The 21921-nt window shown below is 50.4% G+C and overlaps 3 protein-coding genes across 6 annotated transcripts; 1 reads left to right on the top strand and 2 right to left on the bottom strand.

Annotated features, from left to right (window-relative positions):
* The first annotated feature begins 285 nt into the window (after nt 1-285).
* Nucleotides 286-3426, top strand: CD63 (CD63 molecule). Its single transcript, XM_066369709.1, has 8 exons — nt 286-439; nt 1008-1084; nt 1923-2111; nt 2279-2353; nt 2449-2544; nt 2654-2794; nt 3027-3110; nt 3275-3426. Exons 2-8 carry the CDS (start codon nt 1019-1021, stop codon nt 3338-3340), a joined length of 717 nt encoding a protein of 238 aa, XP_066225806.1. The 5' UTR covers nt 286-439; nt 1008-1018; the 3' UTR covers nt 3341-3426.
* A 1401-nt stretch (nt 3427-4827) lies between these two features.
* On the bottom strand, nt 4828-9367 carry RDH5 (retinol dehydrogenase 5). Of its 3 annotated transcripts, none has more exons than XM_066369703.1 (5): nt 8975-9367; nt 7687-8133; nt 7266-7524; nt 5412-5575; nt 4828-5161 (listed from the first exon to the last, which is right to left on the bottom strand). In XM_066369703.1, exons 2-5 carry the CDS (start codon nt 7994-7996, stop codon nt 4938-4940), a joined length of 957 nt encoding a protein of 318 aa, XP_066225800.1. In that variant the 5' UTR covers nt 7997-8133; nt 8975-9367; the 3' UTR covers nt 4828-4937. The 3 variants fall into 3 exon arrangements, with proteins under 3 accessions (XP_066225800.1, XP_066225802.1, XP_066225801.1); XM_066369705.1 differs by having other exon boundaries at nt 7687-8107; XM_066369704.1 differs by having other exon boundaries at nt 7687-8033.
* Nucleotides 9368-9737: 370 nt separating this feature from the next.
* BLOC1S1 (biogenesis of lysosomal organelles complex 1 subunit 1) lies at nt 9738-14613 on the bottom strand. Of its 2 annotated transcripts, none has more exons than XM_066369706.1 (4): nt 14449-14613; nt 13655-13727; nt 11430-11562; nt 9738-9967 (listed from the first exon to the last, which is right to left on the bottom strand). In XM_066369706.1, exons 1-4 carry the CDS (start codon nt 14507-14509, stop codon nt 9857-9859), a joined length of 378 nt encoding a protein of 125 aa, XP_066225803.1. In that variant the 5' UTR covers nt 14510-14613; the 3' UTR covers nt 9738-9856. The 2 variants fall into 2 exon arrangements, with proteins under 2 accessions (XP_066225803.1, XP_066225805.1); XM_066369708.1 differs by lacking the exon at nt 14449-14613 and adding an exon at nt 13888-14127.
* Between the last annotated feature and the right edge of the window lie 7308 nt (nt 14614-21921).

Below are 21921 nucleotides of genomic sequence, written 5' to 3'. Positions count from 1 at the left end.
CATCCTTGCTTTGGGTCTCTCTCACATGCCCTCTTCTGCTTCCCTGAACGAGAGAGAAGTTGGCGGCGCTCCGTCCTGTTCTCCTACCCCAGTTGGCACGGGGCTGGGGGCGCCAGAAGAGCTCTAGGCACCCTGAGATTCTGCCTTTGGTGTCCTCCCTCGGCTGGGGGTAGGCGCTGTCTCACAAGTCGGGGCCCACGTGGCCCTAACCCAGCGTAGGGCTCGGCCCTCCCCTTGGCTGCAGGGTGACTAAGGCCGCAGCTGTTCCCGCGTCACATGAGGGAGATCGGCGGCCACTGGGCGGTGGAGGGGGCTGGGGCTGAAGGCCAGGGCGGGGCCGCGCGGCGGGCGGGGCCGGAGCCGGAGCCAGGGTGGGGGGCGCAGTTAGAGAGACCCTGAGCCGCAGCGGGAGAGGAGCGAACAGCCTCTAGGAGCCCAGGTGAGGCCGCAGAGCAGGACCACTGCGGGGTCCGGGAGGTCGCCGGCAGCCCCCTCCTCCTGGTCTGCTCCGGCCTCCGAGGACGCGCCACGCTCTCGGCCACTCCGAGGCCCTCGCTTCGCAACTTAGAAAAGTTCCCGAGGCCGGGCCGGGGCAGGGTGCGGTGGGGGTGCCGGCCGCACCTATTTTTTTGAGGGGTGGTCGGAGAGCAGGAAACGTGATCGGCATTGGGCTTGGGTCGAGGACCGTTTTCGGAACCGGTCTGGCGGGGAGGGGGTGTTTCAAGCCTGGCGCTGGCGGCGGAGGGCGGGCAGGAGGCTCTCGCCCCTGCCTGCATCTTCGAATCTGTCCCGGGCGGCGGGCGAGCCCCGGCTGCGCAGCGGTCGCCCCCACCCGGTTCGGGCGGAGGGAAGAGGGGCTGGGAGACGTGGATCAGACCGCGGGTTTCCGGATGGGCGGGGCCGGAAATGGGGATCGAGCAAGGAAGACTTCGAGGGCCGGCGGGGAGTCGGGAAAGCGAGGGCCCCCTCGACCTGTTCTAATCCCCCTACCCTCCCTTCTGCCTCAGGCCCAGCAGCCATGGCGGTGGAAGGAGGAATGAAATGTGTCAAGATCTTGCACTATGTTTTTCTGCTGGCCTTTTGCGTGAGTGGGGTGGAGGGGGATGAAGGAGACGCACTAACGGGATGCGGGGAGACCTGGCTTCGGAGTGTGATGTTCTGTGGAATCAAGAATTAAGGCAGCTGGAGAACAGATGTGGAAGGAAAGCCTGGAGAACTGCCCCAAGATAGCACGGCCACTTCCTCCTCCAGGCTTCAGACACCTTTGAGGCTGGTTTGCGTGAGAGCGTCCAGCTAGAATGCGCGGCACCCTCAGCCTAACCCCTCCTGGCCCTTCATGCCTGGTGACCCAACACTTGTGATAGGGTTAGTGGGGCAACCAGTCAACCGTTGATGCTATCTATGCCACAGGGCTACCCCACCCTCTTCTTCCTTTTCTCCCCTCTCCTCCCTTTCATTCCTCTCCATTCCATCATCCCTCTTCCCTATTCCCTCTTCCCAACTGCTTTCAGGTGCAGAAGGGCTCTTCTCACTTCAGTTTACTCCTGCCCTGGACTCCTGCCTTGAGAGGCCACTGTTTGTCTAGGGAGGGGCACACCATTCTTGCCCCTTTCTCTTTCCTGGCCTGGCTGGCCCAAGCAACCCTGTTCACAGCTGATGGGGATGAGTTGGGGCATGAAGGATAGTGAGAGGAGCACTGCTTTTGGTTAGGAACATGCCCCGGGGTCCAGACTTTCTGAGAACTTCTCTTTTTGCATTTGATCCAATTGTGGGCAAGGATGATCATCCTCTTCCCCGTAGTCTAGTTTCCTGGAGGGGTGAGAATCTTTCTGTCCTGGATGGTGTTGTCTCCTGGGTGCACCCACTGCTCTCCGCTGTGATGGGCTGTGGGCTGGCCTAACCCTGAGCCACCTTCTTTGCAGGCCTGTGCGGTGGGACTGATCGCTGTGGGGATAGGGGCCCAGTACGTCCTGAGTCAGACTATCAGCCAGGGGGCCACTCCTGGCTCTATATTGCCTGCGGTCATCATTGCAGTGGGTGCCTTCCTCTTCTTGGTGGCCATTGTGGGCTGCTGTGGGGCCTGCAAGGAGAACTACTGTCTTTTGATCACGGTGAGTGTGCTGTGGGACTTCTGGAAGGTCACTTCTGTGGAGGAGGCTCAGGAGGGTGGGTGAGGTGAGGTGGATAGGCCTGGAAAACCTTTGTGAGTGTTTCAGAGCCTGGCTGGGACATAGCAGACTAAGATTCCAAACCTGACTCTTGTCCTTTATGCTTCCAGTTTGTCATCTTCCTATCTCTTATCTTGCTGGTGGAGGTGGCCGCAGCCATTGCTGGCTATGTGTTTAGAGACAAGGTAAACAGGGAATAAGAGGAGGGCCCTGCCTCAGAGGCCTGACTGCTCTGAGATTCAGGTGCCCTGAATTCTGACCTCAATGTCCCTATTCCCAGGTGATGTCAGAGTTTAATAAGGACTTCCGGCAGCGGATGAAGGATTATCCTAAACAGAACAAGACAGTTTTGATCCTGGATAGGATGCAGGAAGAAGTGAGTGGGGTTGCTGGGAACAGGGGTAGTGGGGGCAGAAGATTCTTACATCCATATTAAAGATAGAGGTCCACTCTACAACCTCTCCTATATCTCTCTTCTCCCCCAGTTCAAATGCTGCGGGGCGGCTAACTACACAGATTGGGACACCATCCCTCTTGAGCCCAAGGGTGGTGTCCCTGACTCCTGCTGCGTCAATGTCACTCAGGGCTGTGGGATTAATTTCACTGTGAAGGAAATCCATACTGAGGTAGGGAGGAGGCTGAGACGAGATAGCAGGGGACTTGGGAAATGTTTCAAGAGGTGACAGGAACCAGGGATGAAGGTGGAGAGGGTTGGGAGTCTGAGAAGTTGGGGATCAGGGATGGGGAGGGGACCTGGGAATGTTAGGGGTGGGATAAAAGGTATAGACTGATGGACCAGGGGAGACGGGCAGGCAGTTTCTGATGGTGTTCTTGCCCTGTGTGCCTGCCACCTTTCAGGGCTGTGTGGAGAAGATTGGGGGCTGGCTGAGGGGCAATGTGCTGGTGGTGGCTGCAGCAGCTCTGGGCATTGCCTTTGTGGAGGTGAGAGGTGCCCTTGAGACTCATTCTAGGGCATCTGGGGAATAGGGGCAGTGGGCAGGAGGGTGGTTTGGGGAGGGGAGACCTGAGTGTGATTGGGATCTCTTGGGTGGATGGGGGTACCTGGCCCTTCTGACTCCTCTCAACCCTCCTATCTTTCCTTGTAGGTCCTGGGAATTGTCTTTGCCTGCTGCCTTGTGAAGAATATCCAAAGTGGCTATGAGGTGATGTAGAGGATCTGGTCAGCCCCTCATCTAGGAGAGTGGGGTTGTATACTCCACATTTTTCAATTAAACGGATTATTTTTTCAGACTGAAAAGACAGTCTCAGTTTGTCTTTTTTGTGTGTGTGTGAGAGACAGAGACAGTGAGATAGATAAAAAGGGAGAAAGATGAGAAGCATCAACTTGTAGTTGCATCACTTTAGCTGTTCATTGATTGCTTCTCATATGTGCCTAGACTGGGGGCTCCAGTGGAGCCAGTGGCCCCCTGCTCAAGCCAGCGACCATGGGATCATAGACAAGCTGGCAACCCCACGCTCAAGCTGGTGAACTGGTGGCATTCAAGCCAGATGAACCCGCACTCAAGCCTTTGACTTTGGGATTTCGAATCTGGGTCCTTAGTGTCCCAGGCCGACACTCTATCCACTGTGTCACCATTGGTCAGGCTGTTTGTTTTAATGAGTGATACTTGATCCCTTTTCTGGGACCTTGTTCATTTGCACCTCTAGATAACAAAGGCCTGTTTTGGGGGGTGTTTGGGAAAGGCGTTGGTTGAGCTGGCTGAGGAAGTGGGGGTTGGGAGGAGGCTGTGGCCTACTGTTTTCCTTGTCTCCTAGTCAGGGGCTGCCAGGCTCAATGCTGCAGTGTTCATGAAGCTATCTCCTGTAGAAATCAAAAGGATTCCCCACAAAGGTCCTATCTGGGAGAGGCCAGTCCACATCTAACATGGATATCTTCCTGGCCTTCTCTCTAACTCAGGGCTTAGCAACCCCCTCTCCAATACTAGCTCCTTTCAGGGTGGTAATAAGTTGCTCTGACACCTGTGAAGCCATTGTCATCCTTCTTGACTTAGATTAGATAATAGAGAATTTAAGTGGATGCTACCTTTTCTAACATGGAAACTACCCAGTGTGGCCCTGACCCCTCCTCACTACCTTCCCTTGCCCCCCAAGAAAAATATGTAAGGGCCATTCCCACTCCAAATACTGAATTAAAATGTTATGTAGAAAATAAAGGAAACATCTAATAGTGCCCTCTGGTGGCCATTTAGGCACAGCTTCAAAGATCACCACTTGTGGCCTCCAGTGGTGCTAGTTGTTTTGCAGGCACAGAACAGGTTAGAGACCCTGAGCAATACCAGCCTAAAGGGTATTAGAACTTAAATAGAGCAACTTCATTTCTGTCCACCCACGTTTCTTTTTTTGTGTGTGCCCTGATGGGGGACTGAACCTGCAACCTTTGCACATCGGGATGACACTGTAACTAACCGAGGTACCTGGCCAGGGCCTCCTTTGTTCAGTTTTTTATAAAAGATTTTATTGATTTTACGTGTGTGTGTGGGGCAAGTGAGAAATACCAACTCATAGTTTCAACACTTTAGTTGTTCATTGATCGCTTCTTGTATGTTCCTTAAAGGCAAGCCCAGAGTTTCAAACCAGTGTGAAATACAGGTTGACACTATCTACTGCACCACCACAGGCCAAGCCTACCTTTTTTTTTTTTAAGACATTTATTGAGTCTATTTTGTGCCAGGCACTGGGCAGTAGCAGGGTGGGAACAGAAATAAAATTCTTGTACTTAAGGAACAATATTTTTCTGGGAGGCTGGATTTAGCAGACTGCCTGGGCAGGTTTGGGAAGGATCGAGGTGAGCACAGCATCCACCAGGCTGGCTGGCAGGTAGGAGGCTGGCAGCCAGAGCAGCTTGGCGTCCCAGCCTGGGCTGTAGCGGGTTCTGGGATGACATGCAGTCAGGGCATGCTCCAGGCACCTGCTCACCTTGGTCAGGTCCGGGTTACAAATCAGCTTCATGACACGTTGCTGCACTTTCAGGTCTACAGCCCAGTGGATGGTTGTAATCAGTGCCCCTGTCCCACTCCAGCCCATCTCAGGCCTCTTTTGGGTCCTAGGCTCATTGCCCCGTGGAGGTGAGAGGGATCTTTAGTCCCACTCCCCAAACTGGGGATCTCTAGCATCCCTTTCACCCTCACCTACTCCCTGACTGCCCTCCCTACTTCCTCCCAGCAGGCTGGTGCAGGACTGACCTTTCTGGCACTCTTCCCCCAAACAGGCCCAGCTACTCACACTTGGTAAGGAAGGCATCCCCATAGTCTGCCCGTGTGGCTGGAGGCAGCCGTTCCCAGCAGGCCTTCAGGGCGTTCTCCAAACTATCCAGATTTGTCACAGGCGTTTGGAAGAAGCCAGGCTCCACGATGGAGACTCGTACTCCAAAAGGAGCCATGTCCCTCCTGGAGTGGGGGCAGAGGGAGGTTTCTGGGTTCTTTTTTTGTTTTTAGTTTTTAAAACTTTATTCATTTTAGAGAGGGGAGAGAGAGGAAGAAGGGAGGAGCAGGAAGCATCAACTCCATATGTGCCTTGACCAGGCAAGCCAGGGTTTTGAACCAGAGACCTCAGCGTTCCAGGTTGATGCTTTTATCCACTGTGCCAGCACAAGTCAGGCGGTTTCTGGGTTCTTGCCCGTAGAGGGAGGTGATATTCAGCAACATGGGTGGGAGGCTAATATGGGAAAGTTATCAGACCAGAGACAGGTGTTGACAGTACCCTGCTGCCCTAGGATGGGGGCAAGGGGGACAGAGGGAAGGAGGTATTTCCAGTTTGTTTTCCTGTATGTCCTCTTTATGACCTAGAGCAGGGGTCAGCAAACTTCTTTTTTAAAATTTTATTTAGAAAATTAAATTGAACAAAATAAGAGTACATAGGTTTCTGGTGAAAGCAAACTTCTTTTTTTTTTATATATATATATATTTTTATCTCTTTTTTTCAAAGATTTTATTTATTCATTATAGAGAGGGGGGAGAGAGAGAGAAGGGGGAGGAGCAGGAAGCATCAACTCCCATATGTGCCTTGACCAGGCAAGCCCAGGGTTTCGAACCGGCAACCTCAGCGTTTCCAGGTCGACGCTTTATCCACTGCACCACCACAGGTCAGGCAAAAGCAAACTTCTTAAAAGGTTAGATAGTAAATACTTTTGGTACGGCAGGACTAAAAACTATATTATGTGGGTACTTCTATAACCATTACAAAATTTAAAAACCACTATTGGCTTATAGGCGGCTGGCCAGGTCTGGCCTCTGAAGCACCGTTTGCCAATTCCAGACTTAGAACCTCATTCCCAGCTCCCAAAGCACAGGGCTGAGTCCTGAGTGCTAGACGGGAAGGTGAAAACTGGCATTTACTGGGAGGAATGTGGAGATACATCTAACACCCCTGGCACAGAGGCAGAAATTCAAGTATAAAGTATGTGTTCCATGATGCCAATTGAAAAATTAAAGGGGATACAGATAAAAATCGATATTGAAATTATTTGAGTGATGGTAACAAAGACAGGCTTCCTTCAGAACACGGGCTTGGCTTGGGCGATTTGTACTTCTGTTAAAAATTCAGACCCTGCTCCTGTGTCATCCTTGTCAAGTCTCCACTGTGCTTTCCTGGACTTTGAACATGACTGTCTGAACATGAGGGGGAGCACAACAGAATGACCAGGCTCGGTAGGTTAGCCGACAGTCCCAGGGGTCTTGGGTAAGTTATGTTACTCTAAGGGTATTAATACCTTCCCTGATAGGGGTATCAGTTCATCATAATATTTATTTTTAGTAACAGCACTAATAATGATAGGCTTTTGGGGTCATTTTCTATGTGGCAGGTACTGTTGGAGCTTTACATGTACCTCATTTTACTCACAGCCCCCATGAGGTAGGTGTTCTCATCCTGACTTAGCAGAAGAGGAATAAACTGGGGTAAAGAGAACTAACCTATTAAGGTCACAAAGCTCACACGAGAGGCTGGGATTCAAACTCATGAAGTTGAGCCCTAAACTGGCTCCTGTGAATTATTCCATTACATGTTTTAATCACCTCTGCAGGGCAGACACTAATCCTTTTGTGAGTGGGCTGGGAGCCCAGGCCCTGGCCCCCTCACCTCAGGCTGTCCGAGAAGGCCTCCAGGCCAAACTTGGAGACACAGTAGCCCCCACCATTGGCTGCCAGGCGACCCAGGACACTGGTGATGTTGATCACCCGGCCCCGGGCCTGCTGCAGTAAAGGTAGCAGGGTGAGGGTGACCCTGATGGGACCCAGTGTGTTCACATTCAGCACCCGATGGAAATCCTCCTGGGTCAGCCACGGTGTGGGCCCAATGATACCAGCCACACCAGCATTATTCACCAGACCAAAAAGCCCTGTGGGGAGGTGAGACACACTGAGGGTAGGGGAGGCATTCCAGTGGCCTCTCTCCATCGCGGAGGACCTGAGCACTGCCCCTTCCCCTCACAGACCCTCTGGCTTCCCACAGTCCCTGTGAGTGAACAACCCACGAGCCCAGTGGCCCCAGCCATACTCACCTGATTTCCCAACATATGTTTCCACCCATTTGGCTGCCTGCTGGACACTCTGGGGATCAGTGACATCCAGCAGGGTGGTGTGAAGACGAGAGGAGGCTACCTGTTGTAGATCCTCTGCCCCTGAGGGGGTCAGGCAGCTGGCCAGGACTTGGAAGCCTTTCTGGTCCAGCCTCAGTGCCAGAAGCCGCCCAAATCCAGAGTCACAGCCGGTGATGAAGACAAAGGCATCGCTGGGGGGCAGGCTCTGCCGGTCCCTGAGCAGCCACAGTGCTGCCCAGAGTAAGACTCCCAGCAGCAGAGGCAGCCACATGGCTGGAGCTGAAGTGATCTGTAGGCAGCAGCTAAGGCTGGGCGGGAAAACTTGTGTAGTTTACTCTGGCGCTCAAGCCTTTGCCTCCAATAGCCTCCTTAGCTGAAGTCTCTGGTCAGAGCATTTTGAGAAATTATCTGCTCGGCAGATAAATGGCAAATTATACTTTATAGGCAAAGCAAGGATGTGGGCAGACCCTATGTGGGTAACTTAATGAAAACCTGCTGAGCCAGGTCCCTGCTGTATGGAGCAGAGGGATCTTTTTCTTCTTTTCTTTTTTCTCCATCTTTTCCAAGTGAGAGGAGGGGAGATACGGAGACAGACTCCCACATGCACCCTGACCAGGATCCACCCGGCAACCCCTGTCGAGCCATGCTCACAACTGAGATATTTTTAGCACCTGAGGTGGAGGCTCCAGGGAGCCATACTCAGTGCCCAGGGCCAATGTGCTCGAACCAAGCAAGCCATGGCTGTGGGAGAAGAAGAGAGAGAGAAAGAGAGAGAAGAGGAGGGAGAGGGGTGGTGAAGCATATGGTCGCTTCTCCTGTGTGCCCTGGCTGGGAATCAAACCTGGGACATCCACACACCAGGCTGACACTCTATCACTGAGCCAACTGGCCAGGGCCAAGAGAGATCTTGTTTGCTATCAACTCTTCTCTCCTGCTAAACCAAGGACATCTGAACTCTCTAAATGTAAGCTGGGCCTTGTTTTAGAAAACACATACAGGGCAAAGAGCCTTGCATTTCACTCCTGATGACCCCAAACTTATTGTGTGAAGCTGAGTATCTCACTGCATCTCTGAACCTGTTTTCTCATCTGCCAAGTGAGACTAACACCCACCATGTCCACCAGGGAGTTGTGGGGGATTAACGGGAAGAATATGTGAGGAAGCACATTAAGTTTAAAGCTTTGAGTTATCAATACATGTAAGTCTTGCAAGCCTTCTCCTAGCACCCTGCTCCCAGTACCCTGCTTACCTCCTTCGGGAAAGCTAGCAGGAACTACACTGGGAGCTGCTTTTGCTGTTTGAGGGACTTTGCTGCCAGTCTTCCCAGGCTCCCACACAAGCTACAGCTGAAGCCAAAGTCTGCAGATGGTGGACTGGGTGTCAGAGGTATTAAGTGTATGCGGGGTGGGGAGGGGTAGGCGGGGGGCTGGGAGGAGTCAGGAAAGCTGAAGTCTGCTGAAGCCAGGGCCTGGCACAGATCAGGCATGCCCAGACACCCTTCTTGGCTATCTTTTCCAGCCAGGGTTCCTGACCCTGTCATAGACTCCCAGAGGAGTCTATCAAGTATGGCAGCTGCCCCTCCCTGTTGGTGACATTGGACCTGTCATTCTTCCTCCTTCCCAGACCTGAAGTGCCCCCATGCCCAGCAATTGATCTCCCACTTGGTCCAGACTCATGACACAGCTTAGCACCAGGCTGGGAGAGGCCATGAGCATGTGGAGAGGCAGAGTGCCAGAGCCAGGAGCTGGCCTGTTCCCTGTCTTATTTCTCCTCTGCAGTAAACTGAAGTCCTGTGTTAGTATGCTTGGCGTAAGGTCCCCACTGGGACCTTCTCTGAGGAGGTGTGAAAAATTCCCAACTTCTGCTTACCCCCAGGCACATGTACCTGCCCAAGAAGGGAAAGACTGTTGGGCTAGTAAGAGGAAGCTCGTTTCATCCACCCTCTACCCAAAAGGTGCCTGTCCCTTATGGAAACCTTTCCACTCCCACTTCCCATGCTGAGCTAGCAGCTCTTTGAAATGTGCCACAGAGAAATGGAGGCTTGAGTTTTATTTGTGACCTGTTAGCCTCCCTCCTGCCCCATGGGAAGGCAGAGGGGGTAGGAGTGGGGTAGATGGGGAGGGAAGAGGGGCTAGGATGGGGCAGACTGCAGCTGTCCTTTGTAGACGTATTCCAGGGCGGTGGCAATGGTACGCATGTCCAGCTCAATGCTCCGAGCCCAGTTCTCTACATCTCCGATTTCCTGGGAAGGGGAAGGGGTGAGAGTCTTAAATTAGGATGGGTATAGTTTGGCTCTAGTGGATGAATGGGGGCACTTTCCACCCATCCCTTACAAAGGTTGCTTGGACCCACCAACTACCTTTATTTCTTTCTCTAACCTCTCTGAGACTGGGGCCATAGATAAAAAAATATAAAAATACAATTATTATTAAGTGAGAGGCTGGGAGGTAGAGAGACAAGACTCCCACATGCGTCCCGAGTGGGATCCATCCAGCAAGCCCCTGATGGAGTGATGCTTTGCCTATCTGGGGTGTTGCTTCATTGATTGGCAACCAAGCTATTTTAGTGCCTGAGGTGAGGCCATGGTGCCATCCTCAGCTCCCAGGGCCAACTTGCTCAAATGAGCTATGGCTCCAGGAGGGGTAAGACAGAGAGAGAGAGAGAGAGACTGAGAGAGAGAGAGAGAGAGGGAGAGAGAGAAGGGGGAGGGGTAGAGAAGCAAATGGTTACTTCTGCTGTGTGCTGACTGGGAATTGAACCTGGGACTTCCACATGCCTGTATGACGCTCTACTGCTGAGCAAACTGCCAGGGCCTAAAATATACAGTGTGTCCGTAAAGTCATGGTGCACTTTTGACTGGTCACAGAATAGCAACAAAAGATGATAGAAATGTGAAATCTGCACCAAATAAAAGGAAAACTCTCCCAGTTTCATACCTATTCAGTGCAGTTTGATGTGGGCTCACGCACAGATTTTTTAGGACTCCTTAGATAGCTATCCCATATAGCCTCTACAGACTCATCACTGACTGATGGCCTACCAGAACAGGGTTTCTCCACCAAACTGCCGGTTTCCTTCAACTGCTTATCCCACCGAGTAATGTTATTCCTATGTGGTGGCTCTTCATTATAAACGTGCCGATATTCACGTTGCACTTTGGTCACGGACTTGAATTTAGCGTGCCACAGAACACACTGAACTTTCCTCTGTACCGTTCACATCTCGACTGGCATGGCCATGGGCTGCTCCGCTGTATACACGGTGTTACGTCATCATCTGCGCATGTGCACATGCTGCCACATCATCCTACAGAAACTGGGAGAGTTTTCCTTTTATTTGGTGCAGATTTCACATTTCTATCGTCTTTTGTTGCTATCCTGTGACCGGTCAAAAGTGCACCATGACTTTATGAACACACTGTATTTTTAAAATCATTATTTATTGATTTCAGTGAGAAAGGAAGGGAGAAAGTAAAAGAGACCAAGGACATTGAGTTGTTTCTGTATGTGCTGTGATCAGGGATTGAACCAGCAACCTTTGTGCTTTGGGATGATGCTCTAACCAACCAAATTATCTGGCCAGGGCATAGATGGGGTTTTGGGGCCATCCCCATTTTGTCTGTAACCCTAGACCTGAGGGGACCTTACTGGAGACAGACAGTGGGGGCCCAGGATGGAGCTGGTGATATAGGGAGTGTGGCCCACCTTGAGTGCCTGGTTGAAGTTCTCCACCATACCGATCCATTGGCCTGTCTGCTTGGCAAATTGTGCAGCCTGGACCTGTAGGGTCTTCACCTCATGGTCCAGCTTTCTCTGGTTCATGTAGGCCTGAGCCACACTAGAGGTTGGAGGAGGTCAATTCACCCAACTAGTGGGAGTGGTCTTCAGGACTAATATCCCACTGCAAGAGTGGGAGGCCAGCCAGGGGTCAGGCTGGGGAAAACCTCATGACTTTGACCATTTGGGGATGTGATGCAACAAGACTAGTGCATGCAAATGAACCCAGCTCCATCCTCCCATTCCCAGGATTCCCAGGAGACCCTAGCTGGGAGGTGACTAGAAACATACCATCTCCTAACCCCCAAAGGAGTTCCTGGAGCTGGGTGGGGGAAGTGAGGGATAATCTGTAGGGGGTGATATCCCTGAGTAAGACGTGGGAAGGAAAAGGGAGTACGGGGGAAGCTGGGAAAAATCCAGCAGCAGGGACACATTTGGCAGCAATTGGAAGCCCAGAGATCTGTGCAAGAAATTGGGAAGAAAACTTGGTCCGCCCTCTGAAGCTGAGGTGGGGTGGAAGAGCAACCCTCTCCCCAGGAACTCAGGGTCAAGAGAAGGTCTCCCCAGGACTGCTTCTTGGCTCTCAGTCTCTTTCCCAACCCTTCTCCTTTCGCCCACTCAAATGAATGAAAACACACACACACACACACACACACACACACACACACACTTTCTCTCTTCTTTCTGGTTTCTACAATAGTTTTTCTTTCCTCCTCAATAAAGGTGCTAGCTACAGTTATCGCTGCCACAAAGTTGGTATCCTCAACTCCCTGCTCGCCCCCATTCCTCCTATCCCTTCTGCAACAATTGCACAGTAATTCTTCTCTCTTATTGGCTGATGAATCTTTGACTCCCCATCCCAAAGCTCTAGAACAGTTGGGAGACCACATCCGGTGCCCCCACCCACTGGAATCTGTGGGGGCTGGAGGGGTATGGGATTGTGGGGGGGTGGGGAGAGTGGGAAGGACACCTGACTGGGGCTGAGATAGACAGGGCCTTTGTGTTCCTTTCCTGGGAATGAGAGAAGCTGTGGGCAGCAATACAAAACCCTTTCTAATCTGGTTTTGGCTTAGTTACCCTCTGAAAGTAGGGTGGCCCCTAGCAAAGGAAGAAGAGAGGGAGAAGCCTGGGCCAACCTCACAACAGAGCCAGGAGGTGCCAAAGTAGGAGGGAGGAGAGGGGGTATACCCTGTTCCTTTTCTCTGGGTACAGTAGGGTGTGGTATGGGAGCTGAGAAAGTAAAAGCAAGGGGCTCCCAAAGTTTCAAGATTCCTCTGAGAGTTACTGAAATCCCAGTTTTTCCTACTGATCTCGTGCTTGCCATCCTTCACACTGAGAGGGGAGAGGCATGGAGGGGAGAGAGATCAGAGGCCCCAACCACAGCCTTTTCTTCTCCAGAAATGAGTAATGAAGACCACAGCCTCTGCCTGGCTCACTTGGGTGACTCAGTCTCTGGATCCACAACTAAGCTATTCTACTTGCCTTGGGGTGGAAGGCATCCTACCCTCTTCTTTCTCCCAATAGACAGCCTATCAAATAATTATCTCCACTCTCCTGGGTCACTCAGGGTTAAGAGACAATATTCTTTGCTCCTTCCCAAGTTTTCGGTTGTTATTGGCATTTTCTCATTTAGGACTGGGGTAGGGGGTGGTCCCTGGAGACCCAGAAGGAAGGGCAAAGACAGACTGGTTCTGCTGTAGCTCCTGGCATAGGTTTGGCCCTCACTCTCACTAGCTGTGCCACCTCTTTTCTGGCAGCTGCTCCTGAGGCCTGTCAGAGGGTGGGAGGTGGAGAAGGAGAAGGTAGTAAGCTGTGGTGAAGGAGGGGGCCCTCCTGCCCGCCAAAGTGACAGCTGGACTTGGACGGGTGAAGGGAGGTGGGGAGATGGCATCAAGTGTGAGCACCAGGGAAGCTGTTGTGAGGGGCGGGGTGAAATCTGGCTGCTTCTCAAACGACTGCGGCTGCAACTCCCCGCCCAATGTGACCGGTCAGAGCTGACTCAAGCCTCTCTCCATATACTTAATCAAGGTGGGGAGAGGGTAAGGGAATAAGTGGAATATTTTATCCCTTCAAAGGAAGTCTGCGGGCAAGACCTTGCCTGTGCCTAGACTTGGGGGAGGGGGGCTGCTGGTGTCGATGGAAGACGTTCCTACCCCACATTGAGGTGATCCACCAAAGCTTCTGTCAGGCAAGTCGCTGCAGTGATAGCTTCTCGCCTCCTCTTCTCTGGCGGGAGGAAGGGAAAGGGATTGGAGTGGCGACTTGATTTTTTTAAGGGGTGGTGTTGAAGGTTTCCCACTCATCCAGTACTGTTCTGCTAATTGCGGAACATCTTAACTAATCTCAGAGTGCCAGAGCCGAAAAGGACTTCGCCAAACATAAGCACCTTCCATTTTAGAGGAGAGGAGGGCTGGTTCCCCGAGAAGGGAAGCGACTTATTCCAGTGACGCTAACGAGTCAGTGGCAGTGTCCAGGACTCCAGACTCCCAGGCACCCTTTTCCCACTTTCCTGGCCTAAGGATTTGTACATCCGGGATTCCGAGCCCACGTTCAGGAAACAAGCGCCCCATGCCTACTTCCGTCGTTACGAGTCGGTTTTCGGTCGGGTCCCCACCATCCACCCTCCCTTCAGGAGCGTCCCTTTCCCATTTCCAGACGAGAGGCTGCCTGGACCAATCGGCACAGTATTCCGTAAGCTGGAGGCGGGACTAGGAGGCCTCGGAGGCGGAGCGTCAGGGGCATTCCCAAGGGAGACCGGAGTGTTGCTAAAGGGACCAGAGCTTGTTGGCACTGGGGCAGAGTTTCCAAAAAAAGTCTCCCTCCCCCTGACGCCCGTGCCCACTCGCTCGCGCTCTCCCCTGGACCTGGGCCATAACTCAAAGTCCAGGCTCCGAGCTGAGGCGAGGCCGCCGCAGCAAAGAAAACGACAGACACGAGATCGGCTCACCCTGCAGCTCCTTGCGTTCATTCTGCTTAGCTAGGTGTTCCTTCAGGAGGCGGGACAGCATGGTCGCGTCTGGATGGAGGTGGCGAGACTGGACACGCCCGGCCCCCTTGGACTCCAGGAGCTGGATCGCACTCCTGGTTGCTGCTGGGGCCCAGGTCACGTGACCGCACTGTCACGTGAGGCCAGGAACCGCCCCTCTTAAAGATAAGTTTGGCAGATAGTGTAGATTTTGGTTGGGAGGAACGGGGATACTAGAGGTCTGGGGGCAGGTAAGCTCTTGTTTTTATTGAGGGTTCACTTTTTGGTAAGCGTTGGAACCACTCATATTGCAGAACCAAAAAACTTTTTCTCTCTTTTTTACAAGTAAGAGGAGGGGAGATAGACTCCCGCATGTGCCCTGACAGGGATCCACCCGGCACCTTTCGACTGGAACCGATGCTCTGCCCATCTGGGGCTAAGCTCCAAACCGAACTATTTTTAGCGTCTGAGGCAGGTTCCCCCAGCCATCCTCAGCACGCCACTGTGCTGGAACCAATGGAGCCATGGCTGTGGGAAGGGAAGAGAGAAAGAGATGGAGAGGGAGAGAGAGAGAGAGAGAGAGGTGGAGAAGCAGATGGTCATGTTAGGATAACAGATGTGTTAGGCTTGCTTGCTGGTTTACTGGCTTCAAGCATTTTGCCTGATTAGTGCGTGAGCATGTGGCCTCGCCACATATAGTCTATGTAAAGCTATGGGTGCTTGTGCTGAGGGGTATTGCGGATGGTGGATTGTGGATTGTCTGACTGCCCTCCCGCCACTGTGCGGGGTTGTTTCGCTGTTCCTTCACTTGCTGCCTGAGAAGAGGTTTTCCCCGCCTGTTTGCTCATCTGCTGGTTGCAAGACTTTTTTTTTTTTTTTAATTCATTTTAGAGAGGAAAGGGAGAGACAGAGGAGAGACAGAAGGGGGGGAGGAGCTGGAAGCATCAACTCCCATATGTGCCTTGACCAGGCAAGCCCAGGGTTTCGAACCGGCGACCTCAGCATTTCCAGGTCAATGCTTTATCCACTGCGCCACCACAGGTCAGGCTGGTTGCAAGACTTTATTAAATGGTGATGGCCAGTGCTTTCTGGCTCCGCAGTTTTTCTACCATCTGACTGAATCCAATGTGGACCTGCCTGGCCTTGGCCACTGGCACTACAGGTTGCTTCTCTTGTGTGCCCTGATGAGAAATTGAATATGGACATACACACACCAGACTAATGCTCTACTACTGAGCCAACTGGCCAGGGTCTGCAGAGCCAATTTTAACATCTCTTTTGTATCTCAGGCTCTGGTGTATGTTGGGAGAGGGGACGTTGATGTTGACAGGCTGTCCATCATGGTTTGGTTCTTGCTGGAGCAGAGGCTCCCTGGACTCATTGAAATTCTTTTCCTTCCTCACCTTTCCTTCCTGGCACCTCCGGCATGTTCTCAGCTGATTCTCAGCTCCTTCCCTCTGGAAGAACTGCTTCCCTTTCTTTTCCAGCCCTCTCTCAGCACCACTGAGATCCTCAGCGCTGGTTGCTCATTGTAGACAAGCAGCATTTTCAGAACTTTTGGCGGCCTCTTAGACAGCTTTGTTAATTTGACTGGCTATATGCGGTAATGGGCGATTCCATCTCTGTCCTTCTGTAGTCAGGGAATGTGAAGCCATTTCAGTTTTGCCAGAAGAGTAAGTGTTGATATCAAAGTAAAAGCTAGCCTCGCCTGTGGAGGTGCAGTGGATAAAAGCATTGACCTGGAATGCTGAGGTTGCTGGTTTGAAACCCTGGGCTTGCCTAGTCAAGGCACATATGGGAGTTGATGCTTCCTACTCCCCCCCTTCTTTCTCTCTCCTCTCCCTAAAATGAATAAATTAAAAAAATAAATGCAAAGTAAAAGGTAAATTTTATAACACTTCTCTGAACTAAGAAAAATGCTTCTGGGATTAACTCCCACAAGAAAAAAATATTAACACCATCAACATATTCTTGCTATTGCCACAGTCTCTTTTGGTGCACCAGGTACTAACATGTTGGGTGACTTTGGGAAGGTTGCTTACCCACTCTGGATTGCTTTTTCACCTTAGTAAAATAAGGGGATTGAATTGAAATAATGATTCTCAACCCTGGCTAAATATTAGACTCACCTGGGGGAGTTTTAAAGAATGCCCTGGTCCTACACTAATTAACTGACTAGATCTTTGAGTAATGGAGCCCAGACATAAATATATTTTTAAAATATTTACTTACGGACTTTTTAGAGAGAGGAGAGAGAGAGGAAGGGAGGGAGGAACGGGAAGCATCAACTTGCAGTGTCTACCTCTTGTATGTGCCCTGACTAAGGCAAGCCCAGGGCTTCTAACCTGCAACCCCACCGTGCCAAGTTGCCACCCCATCTACTGCGCCATCACAGGTCAGATAATGTAAGTATTTTTTAAAAAGTTGTTCAGGTGATTCTAAAATGCATTGAAGGTTGATAATCATTGGACTAAACCATATCTAAAGCTATTTCCAACTTTGGAATTCTCTTATTTTGTGGTTCACTTACATAGTTGAGAACGGACTTTATCACATCTACTTGGCAGGGGGAGGAAAAATGTGTGTTGAGTTAGAATAAGACATTTTTTTGAATTTCCTGAGGAAGAGTTGAGGATTACTGATTGCTTGATTTATTCAGCTATTTGCAGAGTAGCATCTTAAATCCTGGGAGATGTACAACCATAAAAAAATTAGTGAGCCCTGGCTGGTTGGCTCAGTGGTAGAGCGTCGGCCTGGCGTGCAGGAGTCCCGGGTTCGATTCCTGTCCAGGGCACACAGGAGAGGCACCTGTCTGCTTCTCCACCCCTCCCCCTCTCCTTCCTCTCTGTCTCTATCTTCCCCTCCCGCAGTTAAGGCTCTATTGAAGCAAAGTTGGCCCCGGGCACTGGGGGTGGCTCTATGGCCTCTGCCTCAGGCGCTAGAATGGCTCTGGTTGCAACAGAGCAACGCCCCAGATGGGCGGAGCATCACCCCCTGGTGGGCATGCCGGGTGGATCCTGGTCGGGCGCATGCGGGAGTCTGTCTGACTGCCTCCCCATTTCCAACTTCAGAAAAATTAAAAAACAAAAACAAAAAAAATTAGTGAGTAAAAATGATAGCATAAAGCAGAACATTAAGTACCAAAATAAAAATTCTGAATAAAAATGTTTTATTCTGTGTATATATGTGTCTATGCTTATATGTCTATAACTTCTTTTTTTTTTTTTTATCGAGCAAATGAGCGAGAGAGAGACACACACAGACAGGGACAGACAGGAAGGGAGAGAGATGAGAAGCATCAACTTGTTGTGGCACCTTAGTTGTTCATTGATAGCTTACTCATACATGCCTTGATGGGGGAGCTCCAGCTGAGCCAGTAACCCTTTGCTCAAACCAGGGACCTTGGGCTCAAGCCAGTGACCCTTGGCTTCCAGCTAGTGACTTTTGGGCTCAAGCTAGTGACCATGGGATCACACATCTATGATCCCATGCTCAAGCTGGTGAGCCCTTGTTCAAGCTGGCAAGCTCGGGGTTTTGTACATGGGTTCTCAGTGTACCAGGTTGACACTCTATCCACTGTGCCACCACCTGGTCAGGCTGTATTATAACTTCTTTTTCCAATATTTCCTGAGTACTTATGGTGGGTTAAGCATTTTACATATATTAATTAATTGAATTTCTAGAACTATCTTATAAATTGTCCTTAATTTGCAGATGAAGAATCTTAGGTACAGAGCAGTGAAGTAACAGAGCTCACAAGAAGTAGAGCTAAGAACCCTGGCCAGATAGCTTAGCTGGTTAGAGCATTGTACTGAAGCTCAGAGGTTGCTGGTTCGATCCCCAGTCAGGAGACAGACAAGAACAGATTGATGTTCATCTTTCCTCTGTCTTTCTCTCTCCTTCCCCCCTTCTTTCTCTCTCTAAAAAAAATAAAGTAGAACTAGGATACAAATTCAGGCCATCCCAAAGCCTGAGCATAACCACTGCACTACACTGCAGACACCGTGGGAGAGAGCCCAGCAGAGGAGGCCCTGTCTTTTGTCACTATGCCCTTCCAGCTTGGACATGAATTGAAGGGAATCCTGGCAGGGGAGGAGGAGTGTTTGGGAAGAGGCTGCATTCCAGAAATGGGCTGATCAATAGGAGTGAGAAGAGTGAGAGCATCACAGGACAGCCTGGCCCAGTCCTTCCCCCACTCTGGCTCCAGCTTCGAACTGCAGTGAGCAAGCAAAATAGAGGCAGAGTGGAAGATGCCTGGTGCCTCACTCCCAGAGCTGTGGGACATGGCAAAGAAGGGCAGGGGTTGCAAGTGGTACTAGAAAATGAGGACTGAGGGACATGAAAAAGGTCAGGAGCTAATGAGGGGGGTTGGTGTTGGGAGATTCAGTGGTGAATCTGCAAATGTCAAGATTAGGCTGACTCATGGAGAATGCCAGGCCCATCCTGTATTACCCTCACCCTGCTTGGCACAACCATCTGACATTTTCACAATCAGTATAAAGATTGCCAGGATTCTGCAGACATCGGCCCCATCCTCTTCTGCATCCTGGCTGTCCCTTTGCCCTAGAGCAGAACGGAGGACATGGGTACCTGTATCTGCGGACTGCAGCTGACCTCTCCAGGGTCAACTTCCAGCTGCTCATTGTCTGGGTCGTTCTTACTTACTGTCTAACCTTAGTTTCCCCTGTAGTTTAAGGTCAACCCCACTTGCCTTTGGTAGAGAGGGAGAGAAGCTGCTCACATATCTGGAGAATGAGTCTTGATATTTGAAATCTCTTTCTGCCCATCTGTTTTTACAGTTTTCCACCCAGATTATTCTCCCTTAGAATGAATGACTGTAACTCCATGTTCTTCTTTTTTCTTTTTAAAATATTTTTTATTTATTTATTTTTTACAGAGACAGAGAGTGAGTCATAGAGAGGGATAGACAGAGACAGACAGACAGGAATGGAGAGAGATGAGAAGCATCAATCATTAGTTTTTCATTGTGCGTTGCAATACCTTAGTTGTTCATTGATTGCCTTCCCACATGTTCCTTGACCGTGGGCCTTCAGCAGACTGAGCAATCCCTTGCTGGAGCCAGCGACCTTGGGCCCAAGCCGGTGGGCTCTTCCTCAAACCAGATGAGCCCGCACTCAAGCTGGCGACCTCGGGGTCTCGAACCTGGATCCTCCGCATCCCAGTCCGACGCTCTATCCACTGCGCCACCGCCTGGTCAGGCTCCATGTTCTTTTTCTCTACTCATTTCCCTGTTATTTGAGGTCTCTTTCAGACTTAGTTAGCAAGCTCCAAGCTGACTGACCGGACTAAACATCAGGGCTGGAAGCTTCTCAGTTGTTAGGGATTGGGCGAGGACCGATGAAGGTCATAGCATGAGTGGAAGAGTCTTCTCACACTAGGAAATCTGGCTGGGTTTCAAGGGAGGGGGGTCGTTGGTAGCGTGGCCAAGTTCCAAATGTTGGCCTGAAGCCAGTGCTCAAAGAAAAGGGGTCTTCAAAAACAGTTTAAATGGCTCCCTGTGGGGACTGACCTCCTAGTCCTTCCCTTCAAGATGTAAGGGTTTCCCTTGGATCCTCAAAGACCAGAGGGGTCATTTCCCCAGCGACTCCCCTCAATCACATTTTTATTCTTCCTCTCCCAGCCACTCCTATAGTTCAAGCTTTGGTTACAGCCAGAATTCAGAGGCAGGAAGAAGGATTCCAGCACTGGAGAGGTGGGTGGGGTGAAAGTCATCATGTTGTGTGTGGTGAGGAAGAAAAGGCTGACCCTGGGACATATGCTCCAACCCTCTGCTGCCAGATGAGGTAGAAGGAGGGAGAAGTTAACCTTGCAGTGTGTGTTCTGGAAGTATTTGCTTGAAAGCTAGAAACAGCAGCTGGAAAATAGGGATCCCAGATGAAGGGGAAGAAGGCTGTTAGAGGGGGAAGGGGCTGGAGAAAACCTCAGCTGCCACTTAGACAAGTTTTGGCTGAGCCTGGGTACTTATCCACTTTTACTTTTATTTTTTCAAGTTTTAAAGTTATTTTGAAATAGTTATAGACTCAAAGGAAGTTCCAAAAATAGTACATGAAGTCCTGTGTACCCTTCCCGCAGCTTACCACTGTGGTGACATCTTACATAGTTGTAGTACAATATCAAAACCAGGAGGTTGTCATGGCTCTAGTACTATATTTTTTAGTATTTATTGATTTTATTTTTTTATTTATTCATTTTTATTAGAGAGAGAGAAGAGAGAGAGAGAGGAAAGAGATAGAGAGAATGGAGGGAGGAGCAGGAAGCATCAACTCCCATATGTGCCATAAAGCCTGGGGTTTCGAACCAGCAACCTCAGCATTCCAGGTCAGTGCTTTACCCGGTGTACTACCACAGGTCAGGCCGGCTCTAGTACTATTAACTACTCTACAGGCCTTATCCAATGTTCACCAGTGTTTTACATGCATTCATTTGTGTGTGTGGTGTGCATGTATATGCATGTGTGTGTAGTTCTATGCAATTTTATCTCATATATAGATTCAAATCACTACCACCAAAATCAAGATACCATCTTCATCACCCATGAAGGAACTTGCTGTGCTATCCATTTTTTTTAAAGGTTTTATTTACTGATTATAGAGGGAGGAGAGAGAGAGAGAGGAGGGAAGGAGCAGGAAGCATCTACTCATAGTTGTTGCTTCTCCTATGTGCCTTGACTGGGCAAGCCTGGGGTTTCAAACCAGCGCCCTCAGTATTCCAGGTCAATGCTTTATCTATTGCACCACTACAGGTCAGGCTAGTTTATTATTATTATTATTATTATTATTATTATTATTATTGAAAGAGACAGAGAGAGTCAGAGAGAGGGACAGATAAGGACAGAAAGACAAGAAAGGAGAAAGATGAGAAGCATCAATTCTTTGTTGCAGCTCCTTAGTTGTTCATTGATTGTTTTCTCATATGTGCCTTGACTGGTGGGCTACAGCAGAGTGAGTGACCCCTTGGGCTCCAAGCCAGCGACCTTTGGGCTCAAGCCAGCGACCATGGGGTCATGTCTGTGATCCCACGCTCAAGCCAGTGACCTCTCACTCAAGCTGGTGAACTTGCACTCAAGCCAGTGACCTTGGGGTTTTGAACCTGGGCCCTCCACGTCCCGGTATGACACTCTATCCACTGCGCCACCGCCTGGTCAGGCTAGTTTTATTATTTTGATAATACTATATGAGTGGAATCATATAGTATCAGCATTGGTTTTAATTTAATGAATTCCTAGACTCTTGACTCTGGCAGGTTGCTTGTTCTAATGTTCAGCCTCCTCCATTCTCAGGATTCCTCTAGCTTCTTTATTCCCCTACTCACCTACAGTATTCCTAAAATATTGCTTTCCACTCCAACGACCTGGTCTCACTTCTCCTGTGGAGAAAATCTACATGTATAACTTTACGAGGCTACTCTAGAGCTCTTGCATGTTCCTGTCAACTC

Source organism: Saccopteryx leptura, chromosome 2 (assembly GCF_036850995.1).
Source record: "Saccopteryx leptura isolate mSacLep1 chromosome 2, mSacLep1_pri_phased_curated, whole genome shotgun sequence".
Taxonomy (NCBI): Eukaryota; Metazoa; Chordata; class Mammalia; order Chiroptera; family Emballonuridae; genus Saccopteryx; species Saccopteryx leptura.
The sequence above is the reverse complement of the archived record's forward strand: the minus strand, read 5'-3'. Positions and strand labels throughout refer to the sequence as shown.

Coding starts and splice junctions, on each gene's coding strand:
- CD63 (XM_066369709.1), top strand. CDS start 1,019: ATGGCGGTGGAAGGAGGAATGAAATGTGTCAAGATCTTGCACTATGTT. Junction 1,085..1,922: donor TTTTTCTGCTGGCCTTTTGC/GTGAGTGGGGTG, acceptor CCTTCTTTGCAG/GCCTGTGCGGTGGGACTGAT. Junction 2,795..3,026: donor TGAAGGAAATCCATACTGAG/GTAGGGAGGAGG, acceptor GCCACCTTTCAG/GGCTGTGTGGAGAAGATTGG.
- BLOC1S1 (XM_066369706.1), bottom strand. CDS start 14,509: ATGCTGTCCCGCCTCCTGAAGGAACACCTAGCTAAGCAGAATGAACGC. Junction 13,728..14,448: donor TGAACGCAAGGAGCTGCAGG/GTGAGCCGATCT, acceptor TCCTCCCGCCAG/AGAAGAGGAGGCGAGAAGCT. Junction 9,968..11,429: donor ACTTCAACCAGGCACTCAAG/GTGGGCCACACT, acceptor TCCCCTTCCCAG/GAAATCGGAGATGTAGAGAA.
- RDH5 (XM_066369703.1), bottom strand. CDS start 7,996: ATGTGGCTGCCTCTGCTGCTGGGAGTCTTACTCTGGGCAGCACTGTGG. Junction 7,525..7,686: donor AACATATGTTGGGAAATCAG/GTGAGTATGGCT, acceptor ACCTCCCCACAG/GGCTTTTTGGTCTGGTGAAT. Junction 5,162..5,411: donor GGATGCCTTCCTTACCAAGT/GTGAGTAGCTGG, acceptor ACTGGGCTGTAG/ACCTGAAAGTGCAGCAACGT.